Below are 27,792 nucleotides of genomic sequence, written 5' to 3'. Positions count from 1 at the left end.
GGCGAAGCTCTTCATAGATGAGATAGTGAGACTTCATGGGGTGCCAGTATCTATTACTTCTGATAGAGATCCACGGTTTACTTCCCGTTTTTGGACAAAGTTAAATGAAGCATTCGGAACCCAGTTGCAGTTTAGCACTGCCTTTCATCATCAGACAGACGGTCAGTCTGAGAGGACGATTCAGACTTTAGAAGATATGTTGAGAGCTTGTGCACTGCAGTTTCGGGATGACTGGGATGAGAAGTTGCCACTTATGGAGTTTGCCTACAATAACAGCTACCAGGCGAGTATCAGAATGTCCCCATTTGATGCCATATACGGAAAACAGTGTAGAACTCTATTCTACTAGGATGAAGTAGGCGAACACAGATTGGAAGTGGCAGATGATGTCGAATGGATGAAGGAACAAGTGAAATTAATTCGAGAACGACTCAAAACGGCCCAGGACAGACAAAAGAGCTATGCAGACAACAGAAGAAAAGACCTCCAGTTTGAGGTTGGTGACTGGGTATTTCTGAAGTTATCACCTTGGAACGGCGTAGTGCGGTTCGGAAGGCGAGGGAAACTAAGTCCTCGCTATATTGGACCTTACGAGATTGTGGAGCGTGTAGGCCCAGTAGCTTACAGACTTGCCTTGCCTTCAGATCTTTCCCGGTTGCACGATGTGTTTCATGTCTCGATGCTCCGGAGATACATTTCTGATCCTTCTCATGTGTTGGAGGAACAACCGATAGAGTTACAAGAAGATTTGACTTATGTCAAGCAACCAGTTCAGATTTTAGATCGGAAGATGCAAGTTTTGCGTTCGAGGGAGATTCCACTTGTGAAGGTCTTATGGAGGAGTTATAATGTGGAAGAGGCCACATGGGAACCTAAGGATCAAATGCGGGAACAGTATCCTTACCTCTTCGAGTAACAGGTATGTAAATTTCGAGGACGAAATTTTTTTTAAGGGGGGTAGATTGTAACAACCCAAAACAAAAATCCTTAATTAATTATTAATTTATTTTGGGAAAAGGACGATTTTGCCCTCACCATATTTTATTGGGGAAAAAGTTGACTTTTTGACCAAGAAGTAATTTGACAATTTCACTTACACCGTTGCGTAGAGCACGACGAAACGAGTCCATAGACACGGAGTGGACTCGAATCGGAGTTGTAACGAAGAAAATACGATCAAAATACCGTGAAGGGCAAAATGGTAATTTGGACAAAAATCAGATTTTTATCCCTTCTCTCTCTCTTCCCCCTCAGTTTCTCTCTCCTCCCTGTCTCTCTCTCTCTCCCGCGCGCGCGAGCCAGCCGCCCCTCCTTCCGATCAATCCAGCCGTCGCCACAAGCCACCCCGAGCCACGGCGCCGGTGCCAACGGAACCGCCTCGACCTCGCCGTCACATCCCGACCGATCTCCGCCCACGAGCCGACCGGAGCTAGCCGAAAAAAGGAGAAATTCGACCGATTTTGGGCTAAACATCCAACCCTTCGTTCTCCTTCAATTCTCCTTCGATTTTGTTGAGTTTTTCCGACGAGACGTTATTGCTTTGGACACCCACCTCTGCCGTCGCGTGTGGCGGCGCGTGGGTAAGGGTAGTGCAGTGACCTTGTGTATTTTTGCGATCCTCGTGTTGTCACGAACGCGTAGGATTTTGCGGATCTCAATTTGGATACCGTTTGAGCCCCGAACGGATTTTTCATATTGTGCGATTTTCGGGTTCAATACTGTCGAGCCGTTGGATCGCACTCAAATTCGGATATGTTATTCTACATAATTTCAGAACCGTGTAGGATTCAACGAATTGCAAATCGGAGTCCCGGATACTCCGAAATCGCGAACCCTGGGGCTAGGGTTTGGAAATTAAGCGATCACACGATTGTGGTCAATCCAACCGTCCAATTCGGCCATTCGAGGTCGTGGACCCCACGGGGTTTCGGATCGACCGGTCTAGCAGTTTATCGCTTACTAAGGCCTCATGCCTTTTAAAACCGTTTTAAACGTCTAAAATGCTAAAGTGGGCATAGGAATGACTCAAAGTTAGTGCACGTGTGTTTAGGAGCCGGGGGTCAGGGTTTTAATTTGATATTTTTATTGAGCAGTTTTATTAATTTAATATTCATGGTTAATCAGGCACCCGGGGCCAAACCGACCCGCAGGAGGGACCTTCAAGAGGTCCAGCTAGCTCGAACCAAAAGTGAGTGGACTTTTCTTTTATAAATGAGTTTATCTAAATGAATTTCATTATTTGATCTTGAATAAGTTTTATTAAATATGTTTTTCCTAGCATGAATTGTGAAGTGAAATATCCTTATTTTTGGTGCTACTCAGTTGAATATGCTAAGAGTTATAGAAAGCAGAATTTGAGTTTATATCAGATAAAATAGCAGCATAGTTTTAGATTTAACAAACTTCAGCCATTTATTAGACTTTTCAAAGATATTTTATTTTAAACCACCGTGGGTACCCAGCTATGGTTATTACCCTCAGTTATGCCGATGTCTAAAGACATCTAGTTTACCCTCAGTTTTGTCAGTGCACTTGACATTTGCCTCACGATTTTCGGGGATGCCCGGACCGTGAGTGCCAGGATTTGCGGCTCGGATTGACTTGGTGTCCCGAGACCTGCCAGGATTTGCGGCTCGGATTGACTTGGTGTCCCGAGACCTGCCAGGATTGCGGATCAGGCTGACTACGGGCCCCTGAATCCTGCCAGTTGCGGCTCGAGTTGACTTTGTGTCACCGAGACCTGCCAGCAGATCAGGCTGACTGCGGTCCCCTGAATCCTGCTAGTTTGCGGCTCGGATAGACTGTGTGTCGCCGAGACCTGCCAGGGGAATTGACGGAATTACAGGGGTACACCTAGGTGGTAGTTTTAAAGGGATTTCAGTGCTTTTATGCGAATATTGATTACAGTAATTTTATGCGAGTTTTCTCGACATTGAGCATGTTTTACATATGTATATATGAGAATGCTTTGATTTTTAATATGAATATAGTGAATAGGAAAAAGTCTAGTTTTTTTATATATATTTGTTTTTACAGTGGGGGTTATTATGTTCATAATTTGTTTCGAGAACTCTATTTTTGTCCACTCACACTTTCAAATGTTTTGCGCCCCAGGCAGTAGACGTGCACAAGAATCCACCACCGGGCGTTCTCTTAGCTCCCGCGCCACCTACGAAATGTAGGATTTTGTTGTAAAACGCTTAATTTCTTGTAAATATTAGTAACTGCTCTGATATCTGGTTAGAGTTGAGAACCAGAACTGTTGGATACCTTGTTTACTTATTCTGGCAATTGGGTGTAAAGTTATTTGCTTGTTTGACAAGTGAAAATTTTTGGGTTTGGACAAATTAGAGGACAGACTCTACCGAATTTTCGGTAGGAGTCCAGGGAAAATTTTAAATCTTAGTTGTAACTGGAAGGGTAAAAAGGTCTTTTGTGCCCGACATTCGCCAGGTGTCGGACACGCACGGGGTCCGACACGAATTCTAAAGTGGAATTTGGATCGGGTCCTGTAACACCCCGACCCCAAATTTCCCCAAATTTTACCCTCATTTAATTATTTAATTATTTAAGGGTATTTTAGTCATATTTTTAACCGGAGAGAGTTTGGGACCGTGACTAATATTTTTGAATAGGTCGTACTGAGACGAGTTCACAGACACGTAGTGGGCTCGAATCGGAGTTGTAACGAGAGAGATATGGTCAAAAGAAGTCCAGTGGCATAATCGTAAATATTTTGAAATGAGATTTTTTATAAAATTTGGTTTTTCTCTCTCTCTCTCTCTCTCTCTCTCTCTCTCTCTCTCTCTCTCTCTCTCTCTCTCTCTCTCTCTCTCTCTCTCCCGCGACTTCTCTCTCTCTCCCGTCAGCTCTCTCTCTTTCTCTCCTCGTATCTCCGGCCACCGACCACGGCTGTGGGCGGGGCCGGTACCAAAATGACCGGGACGACGTCCCCTTCCTTCCCCGACCGTTCCCCGCCGGCGACGCGGCCGGTGCTGGCCGGAAAATGCAGAAAATCGCCGGGAAGTCGTCGAAACTTCAACGCCGTCGATCTCCCTCCTCCGGCCACCAATTCCGTCGACCCAGGTATGGATTTTGAACCTCTCAAGCTGTTCTAGCTGCCTGTTGGTTGGGTTTTGATCGATTCGATCTCTAGATCACTCGATTTTCGAATTGAAAATCGGCCAAAACTTCGGCCGCCGTGATCGGCCATTTTCGGCCACTTTTTGGGGTAGGTCCAAGAACAAAAGTGGCTCCAAATAGGGTGTTATACCTAGGGTAGGAGTTTGGAGCCGAGATGTTGAGATTTTCTGGCGAAGCGTTATCGCTATGGGCACCCACGCGCTGCCGGCGCGTGCGGCGGCGTGTGGGCACTGTAGAAAAAGTAGCGATGTGTTCCGATGAGATCCTTAGGTTGTCACGAGTGCGTAGGATTTCGCGGATCTCAATTCGGACGTCGTTTGACTATCGAACTGATAATCGCATATTATGCGTTATCCGAGTTCGATAGGTTGGGACCGTCGGATGGTCTCAAATTTAATATATGTTAATCTAGGTATTTCTAGGATCGTGTAGGAATTCACGGATCGTGAATCGGAGCCCCGGATGTTCCGAATAATAATTTTAAGTTTATATTTTATATTAACCGTCAGATCGTGCGATCGTGAGCAATCCGACCGTCCGATCTGAACCAAACTTGCAGGACAAGTGTCCTATACCTGGTAGAACCCATAGGGACTTTCGGATCGAAAATTGGAGGTCGTGGGTTTTGCAGGTCCGGTTGACCAGGGTTAGAGTAGTTTGACCCTTGGTTGATCGTGAGTCTCCCGGAGTAATCTCACTTTTCTAGGGGGGATTATCGGGTGCTAGATGATTGTGGAGGGTTACACAATATTAGAATTAATTTATATAACTATAATTATATATGGTTGTACAAGGGTACAACAGAGTCTAAAGTGTCAGTTTGGAGTGCTATACGCACTACTTTAGGTACCTCCTCGGATGTTGGATCCACTACAAGTACCACCAAGTGAAAGTTAGGTCCCGCTTGGCGTAGGTTATCCGGCATTGGGACAGGCCCCATACGTGGCGTTGGTTGTACCGACGTATGGGGAGCTATGTAATATGATGTTCAGGTCTCACGTGGCGTAGGTTATCCGGCGTTGAGACAAGCCCCATACGTGGCGTTGGTTGTACCGGCGTATGGGGAGATTATGTGATATTATGTTGAGGTCGCACGTGGCATAGGTTATCCAGCGTGTCGACAGACCCCATACGTGGCGTTAGTTGTACCGGCGTATGGGGAGCTTTGTGATATGATATTGAGGTCCCGCGTGGCGTAGGTTATCCGGCGTTGGGACAGGCCCCATACGTGGCGTTGGTTGTACCGGCGTATGGGGAGTTATGTGATATGATGTGCAGGTCTCGCGTGGCGTAGGTTATCCGGCGTTGAGACAGACCCCATACGTGGCGTTGGTTGTACCGGCGTATGGGGAGATATTATGATAGTATGGCATGGTCGCACGTGGCGTAGGTTATCCGGCGTGTTGACAGGCCCCATACGTGGCGTTGGTTGTACCGGCGTATGGGGAGATTCCATGAAATACCGAGAAATGAAATAAGGCATCGCCCAAGTGTGGAACTGAGTCTTAGGGAAGAACTACATGTGGCTTGATCCCTCAAAGAGGGTACGTAGGCAGCCTAAGGTTATTAGGCGCAGCCGCAGACTAAATGTTAGTCATAAATTGTATTTGAATGGTTTGGTAGTTGGTTGAGATTTATTGGAAGGCCGAAGGCCATTTGTGTGAATTGCATGAAATTATATTGTGCATGCTGCCAGTTGGGAATATTAAATGTGTTTTTATGCAGGTTGAAATTTTGGGAAATGTCCAATTTATAGGGGAGACTCTGCCGAAATTTCGGCAGGAAGTCTCGGTTTTTAGTAAGTGGGCCTGGCATCGGGGTGATGTCAGGAATTCCAAAGGGTTCGTCTCGGGTTTTGAGAAAATTCGGGGCGGGTCCTTAAAGGTCCTGTCAAGAATGGTGTGGCTGATGACAGCATGGCCTTAAGGTTATATAGGGCTAGGTCAAGTCGTCTCTACTCATTACAAAGGGCCGACTTGACTTATCTTCCAAGCCCACCAAATCGGTTCACGCATAAAAGGAAATAAATAGGACCCCTTAATAGGCTTCAAAACCCTTCCTTATTCCACAAGGTGTTGAGTCTCAAGGTGTAACTTAATTTAAACTCTTATCAAAACCTGATGTAACATAGCATTTGGTGCACCGATCTAAATAGGAAAACATAACACAACCCACAACTGCAGCTTGTTGATCTGCAGAACAATCAGATTTCCAGAATAACTCTGGGTGATGAATACAAAAATACATTAATGTGAGACAGTTGATGGGCCTTGATCTTGATTTTCTATGATAATTGTGTATTTTCCCCTCACCATCACTCTTGGTTGCCACTTTTACACGTTGCAGACTTTTCGGGAACCAGGTTTGCAGCAACAGTTCTGGTGCATCAAATGCTACTTTCTGTCAGCCTCCCCATCAAACTACAAAACTTGAATAGTCAAGACGAGAGCTTTTGGCCGACTTGTGGAAAATGGTGCAAAAGTTGGGATGCCTGTGTAGCTTCATCTAAGTTCTTCCAATCCAAGTCAAGTCAATATTGTAAAAATGGAGAATCATTCTCTCTCCTTGATATCCCATTTGTTCTTTCTTTACATGTGATCAGATTTTATTTGGTGAAGCTTCTTCTATCAAACAAGCCAATGTCATGAAATCGTGCTTTGAAAAGTTCCGCATACTAACGCCTCAGCCCAACTGGCTAAGTTTTAAAAAGTCAAGATTTCTTGTTCCCATACCCCTTAATTGAGATTGTGTGGTTTTGATCATTTGACAAAAAATCTTACCCCTTCAGTGTGTGTCGTTTATATTGACACATTCTCTCTGCTAGTCTCTGTCTTTCGTCTTCGACGCCATGAATGAAGCGTGAACCCTCAAGAAACGAAGCCAACCTACAGACAAATATGTCCTGTCATACGTGGCATTGTATTATTGTATAGTCATAACTCCAACAGTAGCGACAGCCACATTAAATCCATTAATCTTTTATTTTTTAAAATATGTCATCTTCGGCCTTTCATGTTGTATGGATGTTATCTGAAAATGCCTCGATACAACTTTAAGGAGATACCCAATTGAATTGTTTCATAGGATTCATAACATTCTATTAGCTTTGGGATTGCCCTCTCAAAGGTAATTAGGTCAAACTCACTATTGAAGGCACTAGGAAAGGAAGGATACTGAATTCAGAAACTGGAATAGGAGAAGCTGTAAGATATTATAATTTGTCCCAATGTGTCCCAATGTGTCCTCTGGGAAGAGGAGAATCTAACACAAAATCTCAGGTTTTAAATTTAAATGTTCTTAATTAATTGAGTTGCTGGATATTAAGTCTTTGATTCATGTAGTTAACATTTTTTATGAAATTGGTAAAACTTCAATTGAGGTTCTTATTGGTATGACTAGACGGCGATTTGTAGCTAGTTTGTTTATTAACCTTGGACCCGTTGGCACAAAAAATATACTTTCTTTTGTAGAATAAACTTGGTTGTTTTTAGAAATTGACTGTTCGAATTAAATTTTTGTTTTGTGAAAACGATCATCTTGTCTTTATCCATTTCTTACGAAAATGAAAACCTTTTCATCCATTCAACATGAAAGTGGATCAAATCATGAATAGGTCGCGGCCACGCCCGAGAGCCTTGATTTTCATGTCAGCTTCTGGGACCCATTTTCGCCAACTGTACCCAATGAATGACTTAGTTGGAAATTGGAACTTAATTAATTAATTAAAATTTGATTAAAAAGTGGAGACTTCAGGCGTATATTCAGAATTGTGTGGCTTTGTTCCCATTCGAAAGATGCTAGCTTTGCTCATGAGAGAGTTGTTTCTGCTTAACTATGTTTGTACATCCGCAAAACTTTCAAAGCAAAACTTGCTCTGAATTGGTCGGAACATGTACATGCGCACGTACATACATGCATGCATGCTGTCAAGGACTCATTAAATAAAAATCTTCAAGTGGTGTAGTTGGTAGAGTGGAAGGAATTGAATTGAAGGGTGTGTCTGCGTGGAGGGAAGTCTTCGCAAAGTGCTTTTTTGACCATCTGGGGTAAGAAATGTGCTTTTTTTGACCTCTGCTGACTAACTGATCAGCCTCACAGAGACACCAGTTTTCTTGATTTGCTTGCTCCTTCACCACCATGGCAACCATGCGGTTGCTGCTCTTTCTGGCTTTCTGCTCTGCGGGGATTCATGTGATCTTTTCTGAAACAAACTCCAGAGATGGTATGGTCTCAAATATCAATGTTTATTTGTCCATTTATTGATTTCCTAGTTAATGGGAAATTGGGGTTTTGGTCACTGGCGGACTTAGGAATTTTTTTAGCGGATGTGCAATTTTGAAAGACTAAAAACCTTTTGTGGATGGAACATCTAAGGCTTTTTACATAGATTGACCTTTGGTCCCTTCATGCATTTTCTTAAGATCATTTTTGGCGGCTTTTATTCCTTACACATCAAATAAGAAAACTTGATTTTATGGGATTTTATTATGAAGTATATATTGACTTAATGTGCTATCATTTTTAGCCTAAATCATATTTTGCACTAAACCGATTTTTCATATTTTGATTTGATGGGAATTTGATTTTCTAGTATTTTTATTTGAATCTAAATGAGGGTTACTTCCTTATTTACATTGTAAACTTAGGTAAATGGAGTAATATAAAAATAAATGAAAGTAAAAGGACAGAGACATTTACTTAAGTGCTGAAAATGGAACTAAGGTAATCTGTGCACTATGCAACCGTGCACCACTACCAGCGGAGCAAATGAGCAATTTGAAGCACCTACAATGGTTTTTCCGACGAGGGGAGGTGCAGTTGCACCTCCTTGCTCGTTAATAGGTCCCCCACTGGTTTTGGTAGTTTGAGCTTTGGCCTAGATATGCGTTGACTTAGGAAAGACTTTGCAATATCATGTTGATCCTCCTGTTTCTCATGTTTTTGCATGCAAACTTGGTAATTAGTCCACTTAGATTGTGTTTAATGCAAGCTTTTCTTAATGTTTTGGCTAAATTTTGATTGTAAGTTGAACATCCTGCACATATGTGTGTACAAACTTTGTGTTAAGGTAGTAGATTGATTTGTAAGTCTGTTGGTCCAGCTGCTGTTTTCATATCCTTGAAGGAGGCATGGACGGATCTTCCACCCAGCTGGAACGACAAGTCAAATGATCCCTGTGGAATGAACTGGGAAGGAGTCAAGTGCAACAATTCGAGGGTGACCGCATTGTGAGCATTGTTCATCTTTGAATTTTCATGTGATCCTTGTAGTTCTGGGCATTGGTGACTTACTTTCTTACACAAATTTTCAACCTTGCACTTTTTTATGTGCAGGGGATTATCAGCAATGGACTTGAAAGGACAAATTGAAGGCGATATTGGGGGACTCTCTGAATTAAGATCCTTGTGAGTATAATTGCTCCTCTTTGTACCAGCATTATGTTTGCAGCACATTATGAATTGAACCCAGATGCAATGCAATAGATTCAGTATGTAAACAAATGCATAAAACATATTTCTTTTGCAGTATCAATTATTTTGTTATCACTCAATCTTTGATTAGCATGGCATCCTTTTTGTAACGAAGTAGAAACGTTAACATTGCAGGGACCTTTCATTCAACAAAGGCCTCACGGGTTCTCTGTCTCCACGATTAGGAGATCTGAGCAAGTTAAATATCCTGTAAGAACAAATTAGCAAGCAATTTTCATATTTGCACCTTTTGAACTTTGTATATGCAATATAAGTTTGTATATTGGATAAGTATACAGGACTCTTTTCATCTTTTAGGATCCTAGCTGGCTGCGGCTTCAGTGGCAATATTCCAGAGGAATTGGGCAATCTTGGAGAGCTAACTTTCTTGTAAGAATTGAATTGATAATCATACTGTTAGTGCAAACCATTTTAAGTTTTTTCTTTCCCAACTTTATATAAATCTTTTGTTCTTTTCAGGGCTCTGAATACGAATAAATTTACTGGTCAAATACCTCCTTCTTTGGGTAAACTCTCCAAACTTTACTGGTTGGACCTGGTAGACAATCAGTTGACTGGAACTCTACCAATTTCAACCCCCCTTACCTCAGGCTTAGACAATTTATTGAAGGCTGAACACTTGTGAGTATTTTTTCATTTCCCAAACTCTCTCCATTGTGAAAAGATGAAATTCTAATAGGGATTATGCCATTGCTTATTGCATAAACATTAAACTGATAATATGGACATGCAGCCATTTCAGCAGGAACCAGCTTTCAGGTACCATTGATCCCAAACTTTTCAGCTCTAAGATGAAACTTATACACATGTAAGTTGATCCCTTCGATCATTTTTTTAATTTAGCCAGATGCCATCTATCAGTTTATGTTCTGTACTTATATTTATCTAACTGCATGTCATTCTTCAACTTCAGTTTGTTTGATGGAAATCAATTTATTGGGGAGATTCCATCAACCATAGCACTCGTTCAGACTCTTGAGGTTCTGTGAGTACAAAAACAGCTCCATTTTGTTATTCTTTCACATATAAGTATCTGCTTCTTGATACTTATTGGATTCAAAACCTTCTTGTTTGCAACAGTCGGCTTGATAGAAATGCTCTAACAGGAAATGTCCCCTCAAATATCAGCAACCTAACAAATGTCAATGAACTGTGAGTATCAAGTCTCTAAGAGGATATTCTAATGTGCTGTTAACAGTTACCTTAATTATTCTTGATAATCTTTTACATGAGTTTTTGTTCTCTTCCAGAAATTTGGCTCACAACAAATTGACAGGCCCTTTACCTGACTTAACTGGAATGAGGTTCCTCCATACTGTGTGAGTAAGATGGCATGGAGCTGTCATTTCAAGTTTCAAGTTTCCTGCAAGTTGTTCTTTTGTTGTACTGATAAATCCTAATGATTTTACTCCAGAGACCTGAGTAACAACTTATTTGACCCATCAGAAGCTCCACGTTGGTTCTCAAACTTAACCTCAATCACCACTATGTAAGTCCTTAGGAGGTTACACAAAAATGTGTTAGTATCTATGAATGAGTCTTGGAAAAGTACACCCTGAAAACTTTGTTGTAATTTTTTGTTGAAATTATCTACTTTTATGGAACACAGCGTTTTAGAATTTGGAGCACTTGAAGGGACTGTGCCAGAGAAGATGTTCAACATCCCAACATTGCAGCAAGTGTAAGTTTAAGGAGAATACTGAAGAAAGCATCAAGTTTTGACTGTAATTTTAGGAAACTTGCCATTCATGTTTTTTTTCTAACCCTTGACAGGAAACTGAAAAACAATGCGTTTAACGAAACATTGAACTTGGTTGGTAGCATCAGTCCACAACTGCAGCTTGTTGATCTGCAGAACAATCAGATTCCTAAATTAAATCAGCATTATGAATACAAACATACATTAATGTGAGACAGTTCATGGGCCTTGATTTTGATTTTCTATGGTTGTGTATTTTTCAACACCATTCTTAGTTGTCACTTTTACATATTGCAGACTTGTAGGGAACCCAGTTTGCACCAATGGAACTGCCGTCACTAAATTCTGTGAGCTTGAGCGAAAAGTTACGTATACTACTAGCTCAAATTGTGCACGCATTACATGCCCCAATAATCAGAAGCTCGGCCCTCAGAGTTGCCAATGTGCATATCCTTTCGAAGGAACATTGTATTTCAGAGCACCCTCTTTCAGGGAATTGTCAAATGTGACTATGTTTCACGCACTAGAAACGATTCTATGGGAAATACTTGGCCTCATTCCTGGTTCAGTTTCTCTTGAAAACCCTTTCTTCGATATTAATGACTATCTTCAAATTCAGCTGGCACTCTTTCCACCTACAGGAATGTATTTTAATAGATCAGAGATTATAAGGATTGGTTTAGATTTGAACCACCAAAATCAAATGCCACCGGAGGGGTTTGGACCCTATTATTTTATTCCATATCCTTATACTTTCCCGGGTAATTTAAATCGCATCGTTACTTCGTATGCCATTTCCCTGCATTAGAAGATTGATTAAACTGACAATAAAAACTCAAAATTGTTTCAGGTGGGAATAAAAGTTCTATGAGCACTGGTGTTATTATTGGGACATCAGTTAGTTGTGTAGCTGTTGTACTGGGCCTCGTGGTAGTGGGAATATATGCCATTAGGCAAAAGAAACGTGCAGAAAGAGCCAGATTAAGCCGACCTTTTGGTAATTAATTATTCTTGTTGTTTATGATTGGATACATTGAAATTCTGTCATTGACATTAGAAGTTGGTTTGCTTGTATCACTCCTTTTCTCTATCTTCTAGCTTCTTGGGCACCAAGCGGAAAAGACAGTGGTGGTGCACCACAGTTAAAGGGAGCAAGATGTTTTTCTTTTGATGAGCTTAAGAAATGCACAAATAATTTCTCTGACAGTAATGAGATAGGATCTGGCGGATATGGGAAGGTATATTAATTCAAGTATTTCAGTAACATCTATGAAATTCTGCTTCAAGTTAAAGGATGTTTTTTTTCACCTTTTGGTTGGTTGTCCATAGGTTTACAGAGGCATGCTTTCTGATGGACAAGTGGTGGCAATCAAAAGAGCTCAGCAAGGATCAATTCAGGGTGGCCTTGAGTTCAAGACTGAAATCGAGTTGCTCTCGCGAGTTCATCACAAAAATGTTGTTGGCCTTTTGGGATTTTGTTTTGAACAAGGAGAACAGATGCTGGTTTATGAGTTTATGCCTAATGGAACACTCAGGGAAAGCTTGTCAGGTTAGTTCAAAGATTTTACTCTCAGCTATTTCATATTGCATAGAGATAACTTGTTTGCAATAGATATAGTGACCAACTTCACCTTTGCTTAAATATGAATTGCAGGGAGATCTGGTATTCATCTTGATTGGAAGAGGAGACTCCGCATCACTCTTGGCTCGGCAAGTGGACTAGCTTACCTACATGAGCTTGCAAATCCTCCTATAATTCACAGAGATGTCAAGTCCACCAACATTCTATTAGATGAACATTTAACCGCGAAGGTTGCAGATTTCGGCTTGTCCAAGCTGGTAGCTGACAGTGGAAAAGGGCATGTCTCAACTCAGGTCAAAGGCACAATGGTAAGGTTTACGTTATTAGCATTTCAACATATTTCATCCCATTGACACATTCTTGAGTTTTTACTCTTAAGTTTCTGTTTTGTTCTTACAGGGATATGTTGATCCTGAATACTACACGACTCAACAGTTAACTGAGAAGAGTGACGTATACAGCTTTGGAGTGGTGATGCTTGAATTGATAACGGCTAGGCAGCCTCTTGAGAAGGGAAAATACATCGTCCGCGAGGTACTATTGATGATGGACAAGAATGATGAAGAACACTATGGTTTGAGGGAGTTAATGGATCGAAGCATTCGAAACTCTGGAACTCTTATTGGGTTTGGGAGGTTCCTGGAGCTGGCCCTGCAATGCGTTGAAGAATCAGCTGCAGACCGCCCCACAATGAGTGAGCTTGTGAAGGCTATTGAAACCATTCTGCAGAATAATGGCGTGAACACAAACTCAACATCAGCATCTTCATCAGCCACAGAATTTGCAGCATCAAAAGGAGCTCCTAAGCATCCGTACAACGATGGCTTGCCGAAAAAGGAAGTGAATGACAGCACTGGTGCCTTTGATTACAGTGGTGGATACGCAGTTTCGCCCAGGATTGAACCCAAGTAGTAGCAAAGGCCTGCAGCAGAGTTAATTTCTCCTTTTGTAATTGTACCTTCTCCTCTCTATCCATATATGTAAGTAGATACAGGAAAAGAATATATAGTGGTCTTTCATTTCAATTGCCAAATTGAAATTTAGTGTGTTATGTTACAATGTTCCTCAAACTCGAATGCTACAAAGTATATTTTTATTTTTAATTTTATTTTACGAATTGGATGCAAGGAAATTTAGTAAGACCTGAAAGATGGCATTGAAATTTTACTACTTTGAGTTTTGTACCATGATCACCTTCCGAATTGTGTTGTGTTAGGACTCACTACTACTAGATCAATTGATTGAATTCAAATACAGGGCCAACTCTACTACTACTAGATCAATATCTTAGGTTGGGTAAATTTTAAAGTAGCAAAAAAAAAAATATATATATATATATATATTTAAGTAGCAAAAGAATAATTTAATATTTTAAAAATGGGCAACTGCTATATTTTCTGTTTTTGGTGGCATTCTGAGATGTGGATAGGATAGCATGGTCATCAAAAAGAATTTAACTACCAAACATAAATAGAACTATAAAAATAAAAATAAAATAAAAAAAGATTAAAAGATAATAAAATAAAAACGAAAAAGGCACATTACAAATTACAATGATCACATCACGAGAAAAATAATTCTTAATTGGGTTTTTTTTTTTTTTTTTTTGGTGGCTTTTTAAAGGAAGAGTCCAGTCACGAGTGATATTCTCACAGATGTGAGAATTGGATCTGACCCCAAAGAATTATAACAAACACAAAGCATTAACCGAAGGTAAAGATTTAACCCCAAAAACAAAAAAAGAAAGAAAAAAAAGTTAAGTGTACGGCAAGCTCTTTCTCTTCTTCACCACTTTCGCAGAGAGAAAATCAGAGTTCGTATCAAAGAAGGAAATCCAATCTCCAGGCTTGAGATTGATTGAATCGCAGTGGGAGACAGAGATACTGTGAGCTCATAAACAACCCATAAAGCCATTAGAATGATTGATGCCACAGAAGAAGAAAAGCGCTTTACTTGTTGATGCGGCTGCGATTGAGGCTTCGCATTTGATAACATTAAGAACCCAACAGCAAGAAGAAGCGCAAGAGGAAGAGGACGAAGAAGAAGGGCTGTTGTTAATTGGTGTTAATTGTTGCTAATTGTTGCTTAATCGTGGGATTAGAGGATGGGATTGGTGGGTATGAAATCGGATTAGGAGGAGAGAGAGAGATGAAGGGAGGGGGTGGGGGTGGTGTTTATTCGGGGAAGCGGAGATGGAAAGGCCTGGTGATTGCAGTTTTGGGTCTGGTTTTTCTTTCCATGCTCGTTCCTCTTCTCTTCCTTCTCGGCCTTCACAATGGCTTTCACTCTCCCGGTAACTAACACTCACTCACTATATGACTCTAAAATTTCTTTGTTTTTAGATCTATTTCTGTATTTGTCTCAGATCCGATTTAACCATTGCAATGGCAGTTTGGATCTCTCTCACATCTCGACTTTTTGTTTTTGTTTTTTTTGTTTTCCTTCACAATATGCAGGTTCAGAACAACAAAGTTCGCCTTCAGTAAGGACTAGAACCTGGTTATGTTAGTTTAGCACTGTTTTCTGTTTCCCACATTCTTGGTGTTGATCTGTCGATTTCCGGTTTTGGTTTTTTTTTTTTTTTTTTTTTTTTTTTTTTTGTAATGGCTGTCAGATTGGTCTTGGAGGATATGGTACAAAAATCGTCATTAGAGATGCTTCTAATCTTTCAGAGGTACCATTTAACTACCCACCTCTTTAAAACAAATTCGCATACAGAAACACATTGATGAAGATAAATTAGTGATGCTTTGGTTTCTTGCAGGGGGATCGTTCAAACCATGTAGATGATCTTGTGAAACAATTTGCACCAACCCTTTCAAAGGTTCGTTGCATATTGCTCTGATGGTCAATACTTTATTACCTTCTTCATTTGATACCGCCGTTTTCATTTTATTAGTACTGTGTAGCTTAATTAGTTATAGAGAAATAGGCCTGTAGATGATTCATCACTTAGCTTCCAGATGACTGAAATGCGTGACATTTATTGATAAAGGCAGTGATTTCGTGTTATAATTCTTTTAAAAGTGGACCTTGTGCCTCATGAAGAGGAATTATGCTGGGAATTTGTATTATCTACATAAGAGTAGTAATGCTGGAAAGTCTTAATTGTAAATCTAAGGGGCTGAAAGAAGTAACGGCATCTATTCTACTGCTAAGGCTGGCTGTGTGACTTCACCTATGACATTTCTCAACTTTCTTCCACCCTGGTCATCTAAGAACTTTATGTGGTAGGATGGTCCTTTGAAAATGCTAATAACTATGGAAAATGCAACTATAATACAAAATAAGCTCCGAAATATCCGAGTAATGCACCCTTTAATTCATCTTAATAAATTAAGTTTCATGAAATTGGCAGGATTTCATTTTACTTTTCTTGTTTTTAGGCATTGGCTAAATCCAATAACTTGATTAATGGGCCAATAGGCATTGCGTGTAGTGGCATGATCAAGGGTGGAGGTAGATTCAAGGTTTAATCCCCAGCTGTTGTGTACATAATGTTCATATCCTTTGCCCCAATAGAAACAGAAAAGGACTAATGGACATCAAGGTGTAAACAAAATATGAAAATTACCTAATTTTGCTTGCATCTTCTTTACCTGTCAATTTCATTCGTATAATGAACTACTTATTATAATTTTTATCTGTACCTGTCAATATATGCTTACATCTAGAGTTCTTCCATATCATGTGTTTTAGATCTTTTTAATCCGGGAGCTAGAGGATATGTATATATGGAAAGTACACTATGTACTAAATGAATGAGGCACACTATCTGTGATTGGTGGAAGGAAGTGGAATAAGGGTTACAGAGAAAGTGGAGTAAGTTGGATAAAAGTAAATTGGATGAAATAGAAGAAAAGAATGAATGAATCATTTTAAACTGCACTTGGTTGGTTCCAATCAATTGTAATATATATAGGGAAAATTGTGGCTCCGCATTTTGACTATAGCATGTGTACCTTAAGAATGCGATCGTTTCATTGTTTTGGAACATACAAATTTGCTTTTGATTTATGAAGTTTTAACATTTAATCAATTATGATACTTAGTTCTACCTTCCTCACTCAACTTCAAGCCAAAGTTTCTCCATTTATGGCTCTATTTGTTTCACTGGTTTTCCCCGTCTTCCACAGTTGTTGCATAATTAAGAGAATTTGTATCATGGGGCACCCACCTTTCAAGGTTCAGGCAGTTTTTTTCTAAGGCAGCTTTTCACTAATGCATGACATGGGAATCAATTTTTTTGACTTTGATGCGTTTGGCATTTAAGACCTGTAGGAACGATTGCAGCAATATTTTCTTTTGGTATATAATGTACATCACATGGTTAATAATTTGAGTGATGTGATGCAGGCATCTAAAGTTATCGGTGACCTGATTGTTTTTACTACCTTTTATTATTTTGTGCCAGGATATACTAAAGAATATTTCACATCCAGCTGAAAATGAAACCAAAAGTCCAAGTGCCATGCACGACAATGAGGAGGAAAAAGGTCTGTCAGCTCAATGCCTTCAAAGGTTTGCCATTATCCTTTCTGGTTGCAATGTAATAGATATTAACTTGAAAATTGTTTTTTCAATAATTGCAGGATTTTCAGCCCCCCCTCATGCTGATCTGCAATCACCTCCCATTGAAAATGTATACATGAATCTGTCGTTTTTTTCCCTTTGGAATCTGATTGGCATGCCATCATGTTCTAGTCATTGTATAGCTATTGTCTTCTGCTCTGTTTAATTTGAGTTTTTGTGACAGAACCCTAAAGCTGGTGCCTCAGTTCAAATCATTGATTATGCAAAAGGTGGTGTTGATCAAAGTGGAAAATCATGTGAGTTGAAATTTGGGAGCTACTGCCTTTGGCGTGAACAACATAGAGAAGACATGAAGGATTCTATGGTCAAGAGATTGAAGGATCACCTATTTGTGGCGAGAGCATATTATCCTAGTATTGCAAAACTTCCATCACAGGACAAGTTGTCACGTGAAATGAGACAAAATATTCAAGAGGTGGAGCGTGTTCTTAGTGAAAGTACCACAGATGCTGATCTTCCACCACAGTAAGTCATGGAAACTATTCATTATTTCCCTTTGTTCCATCATCAATGATAACCAAAAATAAGATAATGGTTTTTACTACCCACATCCATGGTACTTACAATTGAACTTTTAAGATCCAATGGCTGAGTTTGGCTGTCGCATCCACCTTGTAAAGTGCATAAATTGTCTTAATTTATTTTTTACTTCTGGCATGCCGCTGTTTGGGTTTTTGAATTTTGCTCCAGTGAGTCCTTATGCTGGTTTTCATGGATATCTTCTAACATGGGCTATTGACAATGTGTCTGGCTTTCCCAATAAACTAAGCACAATGCCAATTGTTCCATCAGGATTGGGAAGAAGCTACAGAGGATGCAAGCTGCAATAGCCAGAGCCAAATCGTTTCATGTGGATTGTAATAATGTTGACAAGAAACTGAGACAAATATATGATTTGACTGAGGATGAAGCTAACTTCCACATGAGACAAAGTGTTTTCCTCTACCAACTTGCAGTCCAGACTATGCCGAAGAGCCTCCACTGCCTGTCAATGAGACTGACTGTGGAATATTTCAGATCTCCTTTTGACGATACAGAGGCCTCCCTGGCTGACAAGTACATTGATCGTGCATTGCAGCACTATGTCATATTCTCCACTAATGTACTTGCATCGTCAGTTGTGATAAACTCAACTGTAATGCATGCAAAAGTATGTAATAGACATTCTCCCATGCCTATTTGGCTGCTAGTTTCCTTTTATTCTCGCAATGACGCTAATTAACTAATTTGCAATGTTTCAGGAAAGTGGGAAACTGGTTTTTCACGTCCTAACAGATGAAGAGAATTACTTCGCAATGAAACTATGGTTCTTTAGAAATACATATAAGGAAGCCACGATTGAGGTGTTAAACATGGAGCGGCTTGATCTGAACAACCAGAAATTACAATTTTCACTGCCTGTGGAGTTCCGTGTTTCCCATAGCGTTGATGCCCAAAGTAGAACGGAGTACTTATCTACTTTTTCTCATTTACACTATCGTCTCCCTGAGATATTCCAGAATTTGGAGAAAGTTGTGGTTCTGGATGATGATGTTGTTGTCCAGCAGGACTTGTCTGCACTATGGAACCTCAACATGGAAGGGAAAGTTAATGCCGCTGTGCAGTTCTGCTCGGTGAAGTTAAGTCTGTTGAGGAGCTATCTTGGCGAGAACAGTTTCAATAAAAATTCATGTGCTTGGATGTCTGGATTGAATGTGATTGATCTGGTTAAGTGGAGAGAGCTTGATCTCACTGAAACTTACCAAAAGTTTGTGAAGGAGGTGAGTCACATTGTAAGTTGACCTAATATCTAACCAGTGCAATTATTCTTTGATTAACCTGTGGTCATGGTGATGCTAATTATTTGAAATTTTTATAAAATAGAGAGAGAGAGAGAGAGAAAAAAAAAATTTAACTTGAGTCACTACAGAAGGATTGACTGCTTGACCCCATTGTTTTACATCAAATTTGGTGAAATGTTATTGTCATTTGAAACAGTCTGCATTTTTTTGTCCTAGTTTTTATTTTGTTAAAACATTGTCCATTAGTTGTTCATATTTTCTGACGTGTTTGCATGGGCAGGTGAGCACACAAGAGGCGCAAAACGAAGCTGTTGCACTGCATGCGAGCTTGCTTACCTTTCAGGATTTGATCTATCCTCTGGATGGTTCTTGGGCTCTTTCTGGACTGGGTCATGACTATAATGTAGATGTCTATCCAATTAGGAATGCTGCAGTGTTGCACTATAATGGAAAGATGAAACCTTGGCTTGAGTTAGGGATCCCAAAATATAAAGGTTACTGGAAGAATTTTGTGAACCGAGAGGATCAGTTCTTGACTGACTGCAATTGGAATTCATGATGAGCTGGTTGTCCTTGGTTGTACTGCAAGAGGTTCTCCGAAATATGCGGATCCGGAAGCATTAACAGATGGATGTCTATTTTGTGGGTGCTGATAATTTTTTTTTATCAAGCTTCCAAAGCGAGGACGTGATAGCCGCGCTGAGTTTGACAATCACATAATTGTAATTTTTTGGTAAATAAAAGACATAAAAAAATTTGTTTTTATTTTTGGAAAGAGCAGAAGGATGGAGCTCCTGGAAGGCTGCTAAGTTTCTGAGTTACCATCTTTGGGGAAACGAAAGGTGATTTGATGGACAAATCCAGGGAATGATTTGAAGAAATTTTTTTGCTTAGTGGAAAAGCTGTGCAAATAATTCTGTACACAGGAAGGGTGCTATTGTTTGTTTGTCCAATTAGATTCAATTACCATTCGTAATATAAATGACAGTTGGCTGAGAGAGCAAGTAGTCTCTATGCCTTGAGAGAAATCATTCTTCTGAGATTGTATTTTATTTATTTATCTTTGTCTTAGGTGATGTCAATGGACTAATTTTTTTCATATCTTGTATCAATTTTGTTGTTCTTTAAACAAATTAATTCAACTATCTGGCTTGTCAATTGTCATCTTCCTAGTAGAATTCTAGAGTGAGGGCCTCATTTAAAGGCCTGTCTCTTAAAAATTGGATGAAAATGGTTACCATCTTCCCGTTCTCTCCAGCCCTCAGGCCTCTTTTGAACCTAAAGGAAAATGTGGCTTGTGTTATGCTTCGGCCTGCTCCTTTCCGGGTTTCCCGTTGGGTTTTCTAGGTTTTGGAGCCCATAAATAGCCTGGATCAAGCCCAAATACCAGAACCAAATTTCTTCCAAAACTCCAAACCGAGAGATCTCAAATAAAAAAATAATTAAACTGCATAATGATGGTAATTAAGCATTTAACAAGATAATACATTCAAACTCATGAACCGCCTAAGCTACCACCTTCAAACACTCATTTCATTATACATACATCTCCATAAAAGCAAAAGCTCTCACTCAATAGTGAAGGTTGGGGTTGGTGGTTGCATGGAAGGGAGGCCTCCAGGCAGAAGCAGTGAGCAAGCAAAGGTCCTTCCAACCAAGCTTGAGAGTGCCATTGTCCTCCACCAAAGTGTACCCATCAGAAGGAAACATCCCAAGCAGCAATGTGGCTTGTGTTGCTGCATTTCCAGCCAGAGATATCCCTCTGAACCCACTTTGCTGAAACTTCTCTCTCCAGTTGTGGAACTTCACCTCTCCGCTCCTCGACGGCCCTCCGACCGCCAGCACGTTCCGGATCTCTCTCGAGAGCAGCTGCTGCTCCACCACGTGCCTCTCCTCGCTCTCCTCCCCGTAGCTCGCTCCGAGAGAGTCGAACAGGGCGGAGTAGTAGTGTATGGCCTCAACAAACCGCCCCAAGAAGGAGCCCGCGTGGCTCAAGTCTTGTTCCACCACCGTCACTACTTTTGGTGCCAATCTGAATCAACATCCCCAAACACATGCAACAATCAAAACCCAATTAGTATACAATAAAGCATCTACGTTCAAGTATCAAATCAAAATTAAATTTTGCATCTTTCCCATAATGTTACGAGTTACGACCAACAATACGTGCAAAAGGATTGAGTTTGAGGGCAGCTTTTTATAGGTTGCAGTATAGATAGATAGATAGATATAGGTCGTAGTGGCATGGTGGCATGGTGGCATGGTGCAGTAAAACATTATTTGTTTAATACATGGTCAGCGGTAGCTTCATAAAGTTTGATACTTTGATTAGCAACATCGATCAAAGACACCAAAAAGTGCAAAGCAAAAGAAACCCAGTTTGATTTTTTTTCTTCATCATATTTTAAGAATCAAATGGATGAAGAGATGGAGAAAGACGTTACCTCTGCAAAAGCCAGAGCGTATTGGAATCGGAACCAGTGACATCGTAAAGCGAATGCTGCAACCAATGCACCGCCACAGCTTCTCTCTTGCTGATGTTCAACCTCTCCGGGTCCAAACTCCCCACTTTCTCCGCCACGGGAAAAAACTCGAACGGAAGCCCTAATTTATCAGCGAAGTCAGACAGACGCTTCCCGGTGGCCTCCAATGCCTCCATGGAGGTCCCGAGCCCGGTAAGCCTCACGTAGGGGGGCCCACCTGGCCTCGAAGCCAGGATGTGGAAAAGCCCAGGCCATTGCAGACCCTGCATGATGTCGAGATCTACTATGTGCACCCTGTCCTCTCTCTCGAACGCTTCCTGAATCGCCTGATTGGCGGTGAAGTGAGAGAACTTGACGAAGGGGCTGATGCCGTTGAAGACTTGGAAGGCGGAGACCATTTTCTGGGTGTGGCTGATTGGGACGTAGGAGGGAGGGAGGGAGGCGTAGATTCCGAGGCAGGAGCTGACGAGGCGTGCCGACATGGCTTCCGAGAAGTAGGCGGCGACGCGCTGGGCGGAGGTGCCGAATGGGGTGGAGAGCTCGGAGATTTCGAGGAGGATTTTGGTGGCTTCGTCGAAGTTGTCTGCCGAGACGGCCTCGGCGCATTGGAGGAGGAGGGTGAGGAGATGTAGGCCTTCTTCGTCTCGCTTTTGCTGCCGCATCTCTTCTTTTCTCTCTCTGATTAGGGACACTGCCGCCGATGGTGTTGTTGGCGGTGGAGTGGGGGTTGTTGTGGCTGTAGTTGTGGTGGCGGGTGCAGCGGTGGGTGTTGTGGACTCGGCCGCAGGGGATGAGGATGAAGAGTTTTCTAGTTGCTTATCTTGTGTATGATGAATTGCCTGATTGAAAGGAGAATTTGGGTGGTGAGGGTTTGTTTGGCTACAGGTGATAGGGGTAGGACCAGCTCCTCCTCCACCTCCTGTCCATGAGTGCAAGTACAAATCATTGCTGTTCATCACGTGGGTAGCAACAGAAGCAGTCTCAACTGTTGTTGGGTTCGTGAATATGGCGACGTCATGTAGGGCAGCCGAGTCGAGATTGAGCTTGAGAGCCCCAGGACCTTGATGATGATGATGATGTTGGTTTTGTTGCTGCTGAAGCTGTAAGGTTTCTCTTCTTCTCCTGAGCTCTGGTACTGTGGCGGGGTTAAAGTTCGGGATGGGAGGAGGAGGTGGAGGCGGCTCGGATATGGAGCGGAGCCTGTACTCGAGGAGAGAAGCGAGGTTGGGGTTGCAAGGGAAGATGATCTCTCTGACGTTGTGGATGAGCTGAGGGATGGAGACGTTGGTGGAGCTGTGGATGAGGTCCTTGATGATGCCGTCGATCCACGCCGTGGCGGAGGAGCTGTCTTCCATGGATATGGATATGGAGGATGGAGTTGCAGTACTTTGATTCGAAGGAGGAGTCTTTTCGGGTGGGAACAAAGGCAGACCTGAAAACCCACAAACGGCAGGGGTGAGGGTCTTGGGCTGAAGCTGAAGCTGATGAGAAGGAAGTGCTCCTGATTGATGATGGGGATGAAGTGACAGTGGGTCAATAGGACCCCAGTTGGCAGCAGAAGCAGCAGCGGAAGAAGCAGAAGCAGAAGCAGGTGATAAAGCCCCACCAGCTGACGTCAAAGTTGTCAAATTTGTGGAAGATGGTACTGGTAACAGCATAGTGGAGTAGTTGGGATAAACCATAGAATTATTATTCACTTTGGTCGCATTTGGATTTGGATTATTATTAATAATGCTGCTGCTCCGACGGGAAAGCCTCATATAATCAGAAGCACTTGTGTTTCTGCTTGTTGGGTAGTTTTGAACTTCAATCTCACAAGCCATTCTCTTTCTCACCATTTTCGATCCCTCTGTCGAATGTCGCTGATGCTGCTGTTGGTTTTGGTGCTGGCGAGGTGGTTGCTGCTCTACGCTGCTGCCTTGGCTGTTGGAGTTTGTGGTGCTTGTCATCGGACAAGATGGGCTTCCTCCGCCATGGCTGTTGTTGTTGCTGCTGCCATTGCCGCTTATATGCTCTCCATTGTGATCACCGAGCAAAGCACAAGCAGCCATGTTGAAGAAGATTGATATTGGAGATCCTGGAGGACCGGCAGCTGGTACTAAATATGACTGGGACAAAGAGAGTAGAAGAAGGTGTTTGATATTTTTTGCTCTTCTTCATAGAAGAAATAATGAAATGGGATCTCAGCTCAGCAGAAATGCAAAGGAAGAAGATGGGGGGTTGCAATATCCCAAACAGATAACGGTGTAAAGATTGGGACAGCAGCTTTGGGATTCCTTCTTCTCTCTCAGTCTGTTTCTCTCTCTCTCTCTCTCTCTCTCTCTCTCTCTTGCTCAAGTCTCAACCCAACACGAGCTCCCAAGTGCTAAATTAAGCTACCCTTTATTATTCTCTGTTTTCTGATTTAATTAATATAAGTCCGCCGTAGCTATGTCTTTTGGATGCATCTGGGTTTTTTCATAACCGAGAAGAAAATAAAAATAAAAATTGCAGATGAGAGGTTTTGCTCGTGCTGGCGATTAGCTAAACGTCTGCTTATGGATGGATGAATTTGAAAACTCAATTTAAACTCTTCTTGGCCTTTGGTTTATTTAATGGTTTAATGGGAAACAAAGCTAGGCTAGCGATGGAAACAAACAAACAAATGAGAATGCAAATAGGTAGTGTCGTTTCCCTTGTATCCGAGTTCGAACCTCCTCTCGGAGACTATACATTAGGATAGTTTAGAATAACGCTCTCGTCCAAAAAAGATTTAAGGGTGTGGGCTTAGCTGTGGCTTCTGAGTGGGAGATTGGGAGTAATGGAGTTTCTGTGTGGTTCGTCTTTAAGTGTTTGACGTTTTCATTCATGTTCGGATTTGGGAACGACCATTACTATGATGTGCATTGATGTCTCTGGGAGAGTTCTTCAACCTTATTGTTACTGGGCACAATCACAAGACAAAAACCCTAGCGCTGCAAGTTAATCTAATTACCTTATTTAATATCTTCATTTAATTATCCACCTGCCACAAATTAAACGTGTCAACCCTTTTCTTTCATCAACTTTATGAGAGCATTTAGTTTCCATGAAATTATCACCTCAAATTTTTACCAATTTTGGGCACTGCCACTGCAGGGTCTGCAACAGCAACCACTCTTAAATTTGGTCGAACTTTCAATCACAATTGAGCCTAAAATTACAGGCTTGTTTGGGACTGCTTCTCTGTAAAGTATTTTTGTTCATAAGCATTTCTAATAAAAGGACTTTTATTATAAAAATCTTAAATTTTCATTAAAAAAATCATAGTCTTCTTGGAAAAGTATTTGAGAGTGCTTCTTAAAGAATCACACAACATGTGCTTATAAAAAAAAGCTCTTATATGACCTATAAGTGCTTCTAAACTTTTTTGCTAAATGCTATCAAAAGCGCTTTTAACCTTTCCAAAAACACTAACTTACCTTGTAAACAAATTTGATACTAACTTGCCTTATAAACAGATTTGATACTGACTTACCTTATAAACAGATTTGATACTAACTTACCTTATAAACCCTAGCTAGCCATGATACAGAAATTTCTTAAACATATTATTTATGTGAATCATGTGATTAAGCTAATTAATCATTGAACATGAACTTTACAGGAAAAAAGAAGAAAGACCCGCCATTAAAATTATTATTATTATTTATAAAATTTAAAAAAAAAAAAAAAAAGAAAAGAGATTTGCTATATATATTTTGCCACGTCACGATGAGTCATGACAAACTGGAGAGACAAGACAACCATCGTACATTTGCATGTTGCCAAATTTCTTGGTGACAAAATGGTTTACAAAGTTCACAGTAATGAAAGTGTTACAAGGTTCATTTCATAAGTGGCAATATAAAAACATAAAGACATAATTGTGACATACATTTGTTGTTGTCGTTCCTTCCGCCGGATGGAAAATGTCTGATCAGGCACTGTCTTGTTTAATTAATTACGATACAGTACAACTTAATTAAATCGTTAATCTGATTTGGAATTTACTTTTTGGTTCAAGAAAAGGACGCGTAATTCCAGCACCAGTGTGTTTGACATTTCAATATTCGCATGGGAAAACGTTGCTACCCTAGTCAATTAATTACTCTCTAATTAGATTTAGAGATTAGATTACCAAGTAAAACATGTCATGCTCATTCCAAGGCCGGGGGCCTAAAAGTAATATTTTTGTATTGCTGCTTCGTTAACAGCAAGGAAAATTGCTGCGTTGATATTGTAAACTAGCTTGATTAAATCATATAAATTACAATTAGTCTAAATATTTTTACATTTAGGCCCTTCCTCCCAACTGTTCTACTACTAGGGTTTGAGGTAATTAATATAGAAAGGCAGATCTCAATAATAATAAAAAATATTGGAGGCTCCTCCTCGTGACCGAGCCACGAAGAGAAGTAGCTGTCAAACCTCAGTTCATGGAAATTGAAGCCTAGTGTTTGACATTTTGCTTTCAACTGCATTTTCCACATCAACTTTTTCCTCTTGCTCTTATTTTATTGTATAGTATCTCTTCTCCTCTTCTATATATTTATATCTTTTTTACTTTTTACTTTTTTACTTTTTTACTTAGTTTGACCAAGCTTAATTAGCAGTAACTTTGTCCTTGTTTGATTCTCCCATCCCATGCACAGACAGTCACTTGTCTAATTAGATAGGAGTTGTACGTTAAACTCACACGATATGCTAACATTTTATCGCATGGTGTTACGAGTTTAGCATTACCGACTAAGTAATATACATGTTATAATTTGAGTGAATTCGTTGATGGCAGATCTTCTACCTTTAGACTTAACAAAGTTTTTTTGAGAACTGGAAGAGAGAGAGAGAAACCAAAACAGAAATGAACAAAAAGCAGCACGTTATACTACCAAAAAGTAGGCTGACTTGTTTGAACTAAAATATATAAAGAGAGAGAGAGAGAGAGAAAAAGATTAAACCTACTTTACTGTAATTTTCTAACAGATGGAAGCAGTGAAGTGGATTTTATGGTGTGCATGTAAAAAGTTATTCGTCTTTTGGACCGTCGTTCTCTCTCTCTCTCTCTCTCTCTCTCTCTCTCTCTCTCTCTCGTCCTTTTTCTCTCTCTGAATTCTGACTGACAAAGCCATTGAATCGCAAACTTCAACACGTGAAAAAGAGACGCATCACCACCCACCCCTATTGCAGAACCAAACACAGAGTCAGTTGAATTTTTGAAATGCCAAGATCTCTCGACCACTTTCTGAATTTCCATTGCTCAGCCCTTTTTTTTTTTGTTTTTTCACTTTCCCTTTTCACCTTTTTCTTGTTTTTTTCTTTTTACAGCACCACCATCGCCATGCATGTCTCATTATCTAAGTTTCTGTTCTTGTTTGTTTCTTTAGCTTCTTTTCCTTTCATATCATATCAGCACAGAAAAATGTAATAATATTGTTCTGTGACAGTATGACAGTACGGCACTTTGAGACTCTGGGCCCCCCCTCAGCATCATTCAACCCTAACCTAATGTGGGTTCTTCCCAGTACCATTCTGAATATTATTCGCAACGTTTTTTTTTTTTCCATAATTTGATTATTATTATTCATATATAATTTTGAAAATTTGGAAGATATCAAAACAAGCAGCAGTAACTAAAGAATCGAAATCTTGAAAGTGCTATTTGTACAAAGATTTTTAGTACATAATTTATTTTTTTGTGAATGTACGTATGACAGTCATGAGAATGACATGGCATAATACATTAGGGTAAAAGACAGAGAGGTAGGGCAGAATTCCATCTGGGTAATTTGGGTCCATTTGGTAATTCCATTCTCACATGCTTTGATGATTTTTGGTCTTATTTGATTTTTGTTCTGTTTGAATTTTCAAATATAGCAACATTGTTCTGCACACAAGGTTCCAAACTCAATTCTAGCAGCAAAACTTACTTGTAACGGAGATAGTACTGTTTTGTTATCATCAACTAATAACACATAATGACACTTATAAAAGTTATCTCACGTGTCATTGCGTTATTAAT

The 27,792-nt window shown here is 40.5% G+C and overlaps 3 protein-coding genes across 5 annotated transcripts; 2 read left to right on the top strand and 1 right to left on the bottom strand.

Annotated features, from left to right (window-relative positions):
* On the top strand, window positions 7,906-14,039 carry LOC18774110 (probable leucine-rich repeat receptor-like protein kinase At5g49770). 2 transcript variants are annotated; one of them, XM_007208045.2, is made up of 19 exons: window positions 7,906-8,365; window positions 9,245-9,371; window positions 9,477-9,548; window positions 9,750-9,824; window positions 9,933-10,004; window positions 10,095-10,256; window positions 10,369-10,443; window positions 10,549-10,620; window positions 10,716-10,787; window positions 10,886-10,954; window positions 11,050-11,124; window positions 11,245-11,316; window positions 11,409-11,543; window positions 11,632-12,095; window positions 12,185-12,331; window positions 12,433-12,572; window positions 12,664-12,883; window positions 12,989-13,224; window positions 13,316-14,039. In XM_007208045.2, the coding sequence occupies exons 1-19, from the start codon at window positions 8,281-8,283 to the stop codon at window positions 13,826-13,828; spliced, it is 2,883 nt and encodes a 960-aa protein (XP_007208107.1). In that variant the 5' UTR covers window positions 7,906-8,280; the 3' UTR covers window positions 13,829-14,039. The 2 variants fall into 2 exon arrangements, with proteins under 2 accessions (XP_007208107.1, XP_020421083.1); XM_020565494.1 differs by having other exon boundaries at window positions 7,907-8,189.
* On the top strand, window positions 14,245-20,448 carry LOC18773346 (probable galacturonosyltransferase 7). 2 transcript variants are annotated; one of them, XM_020565495.1, is made up of 10 exons: window positions 14,245-15,209; window positions 15,373-15,398; window positions 15,531-15,590; window positions 15,681-15,740; window positions 17,331-17,412; window positions 17,509-17,558; window positions 17,673-17,974; window positions 18,302-18,659; window positions 18,751-19,281; window positions 19,571-20,448. In XM_020565495.1, exons 1-10 carry the CDS (start codon window positions 15,065-15,067, stop codon window positions 19,847-19,849), a joined length of 1,893 nt encoding a protein of 630 aa, XP_020421084.1. In that variant the 5' UTR covers window positions 14,245-15,064; the 3' UTR covers window positions 19,850-20,448. The 2 variants fall into 2 exon arrangements, with proteins under 2 accessions (XP_020421084.1, XP_007207198.1); XM_007207136.2 differs by having other exon boundaries at window positions 15,065-15,209; window positions 18,751-19,269; window positions 19,571-20,389.
* Window positions 20,668-24,239, bottom strand: LOC18772378 (protein SCARECROW). The gene is made up of 2 exons (XM_020567001.1): window positions 21,735-24,239; window positions 20,668-21,322 (listed from the first exon to the last, which is right to left on the bottom strand). The coding sequence occupies exons 1-2, from the start codon at window positions 23,822-23,824 to the stop codon at window positions 20,863-20,865; spliced, it is 2,550 nt and encodes an 849-aa protein (XP_020422590.1). The 5' UTR covers window positions 23,825-24,239; the 3' UTR covers window positions 20,668-20,862.

Source organism: Prunus persica, chromosome G6, assembly GCF_000346465.2.
Source record: "Prunus persica cultivar Lovell chromosome G6, Prunus_persica_NCBIv2, whole genome shotgun sequence".
NCBI lineage: Eukaryota > Viridiplantae > Streptophyta > Magnoliopsida > Rosales > Rosaceae > Prunus > Prunus persica.
This window is presented reverse-complemented; position numbering and strand designations above follow the sequence as displayed.

What these genes read in the sequence shown, in the direction of transcription:
- LOC18774110 (XM_007208045.2), top strand. Translation starts at nt 8,281, where the DNA reads ATGGCAACCATGCGGTTGCTGCTCTTTCTGGCTTTCTGCTCTGCGGGG. An exon ending in AATTCGAGGGTGACCGCATT is followed by an intron (nt 9,372 to 9,476) that starts GTGAGCATTGTT and finishes TTTTATGTGCAG; the next exon opens with GGGATTATCAGCAATGGACT. An exon ending in GATCTGGCGGATATGGGAAG is followed by an intron (nt 12,573 to 12,663) that starts GTATATTAATTC and finishes GGTTGTCCATAG; the next exon opens with GTTTACAGAGGCATGCTTTC.
- LOC18773346 (XM_020565495.1), top strand. Translation starts at nt 15,065, where the DNA reads ATGAAGGGAGGGGGTGGGGGTGGTGTTTATTCGGGGAAGCGGAGATGG. An exon ending in ATGCTTCTAATCTTTCAGAG is followed by an intron (nt 15,591 to 15,680) that starts GTACCATTTAAC and finishes GGTTTCTTGCAG; the next exon opens with GGGGATCGTTCAAACCATGT. An exon ending in CGACAATGAGGAGGAAAAAG is followed by an intron (nt 17,413 to 17,508) that starts GTCTGTCAGCTC and finishes CAATAATTGCAG; the next exon opens with GATTTTCAGCCCCCCCTCAT.
- LOC18772378 (XM_020567001.1), bottom strand. Translation starts at nt 23,824, where the DNA reads ATGGCTGCTTGTGCTTTGCTCGGTGATCACAATGGAGAGCATATAAGC. An exon ending in ACGCTCTGGCTTTTGCAGAG is followed by an intron (nt 21,323 to 21,734) that starts GTAACGTCTTTC and finishes ATGTTGATTCAG; the next exon opens with ATTGGCACCAAAAGTAGTGA.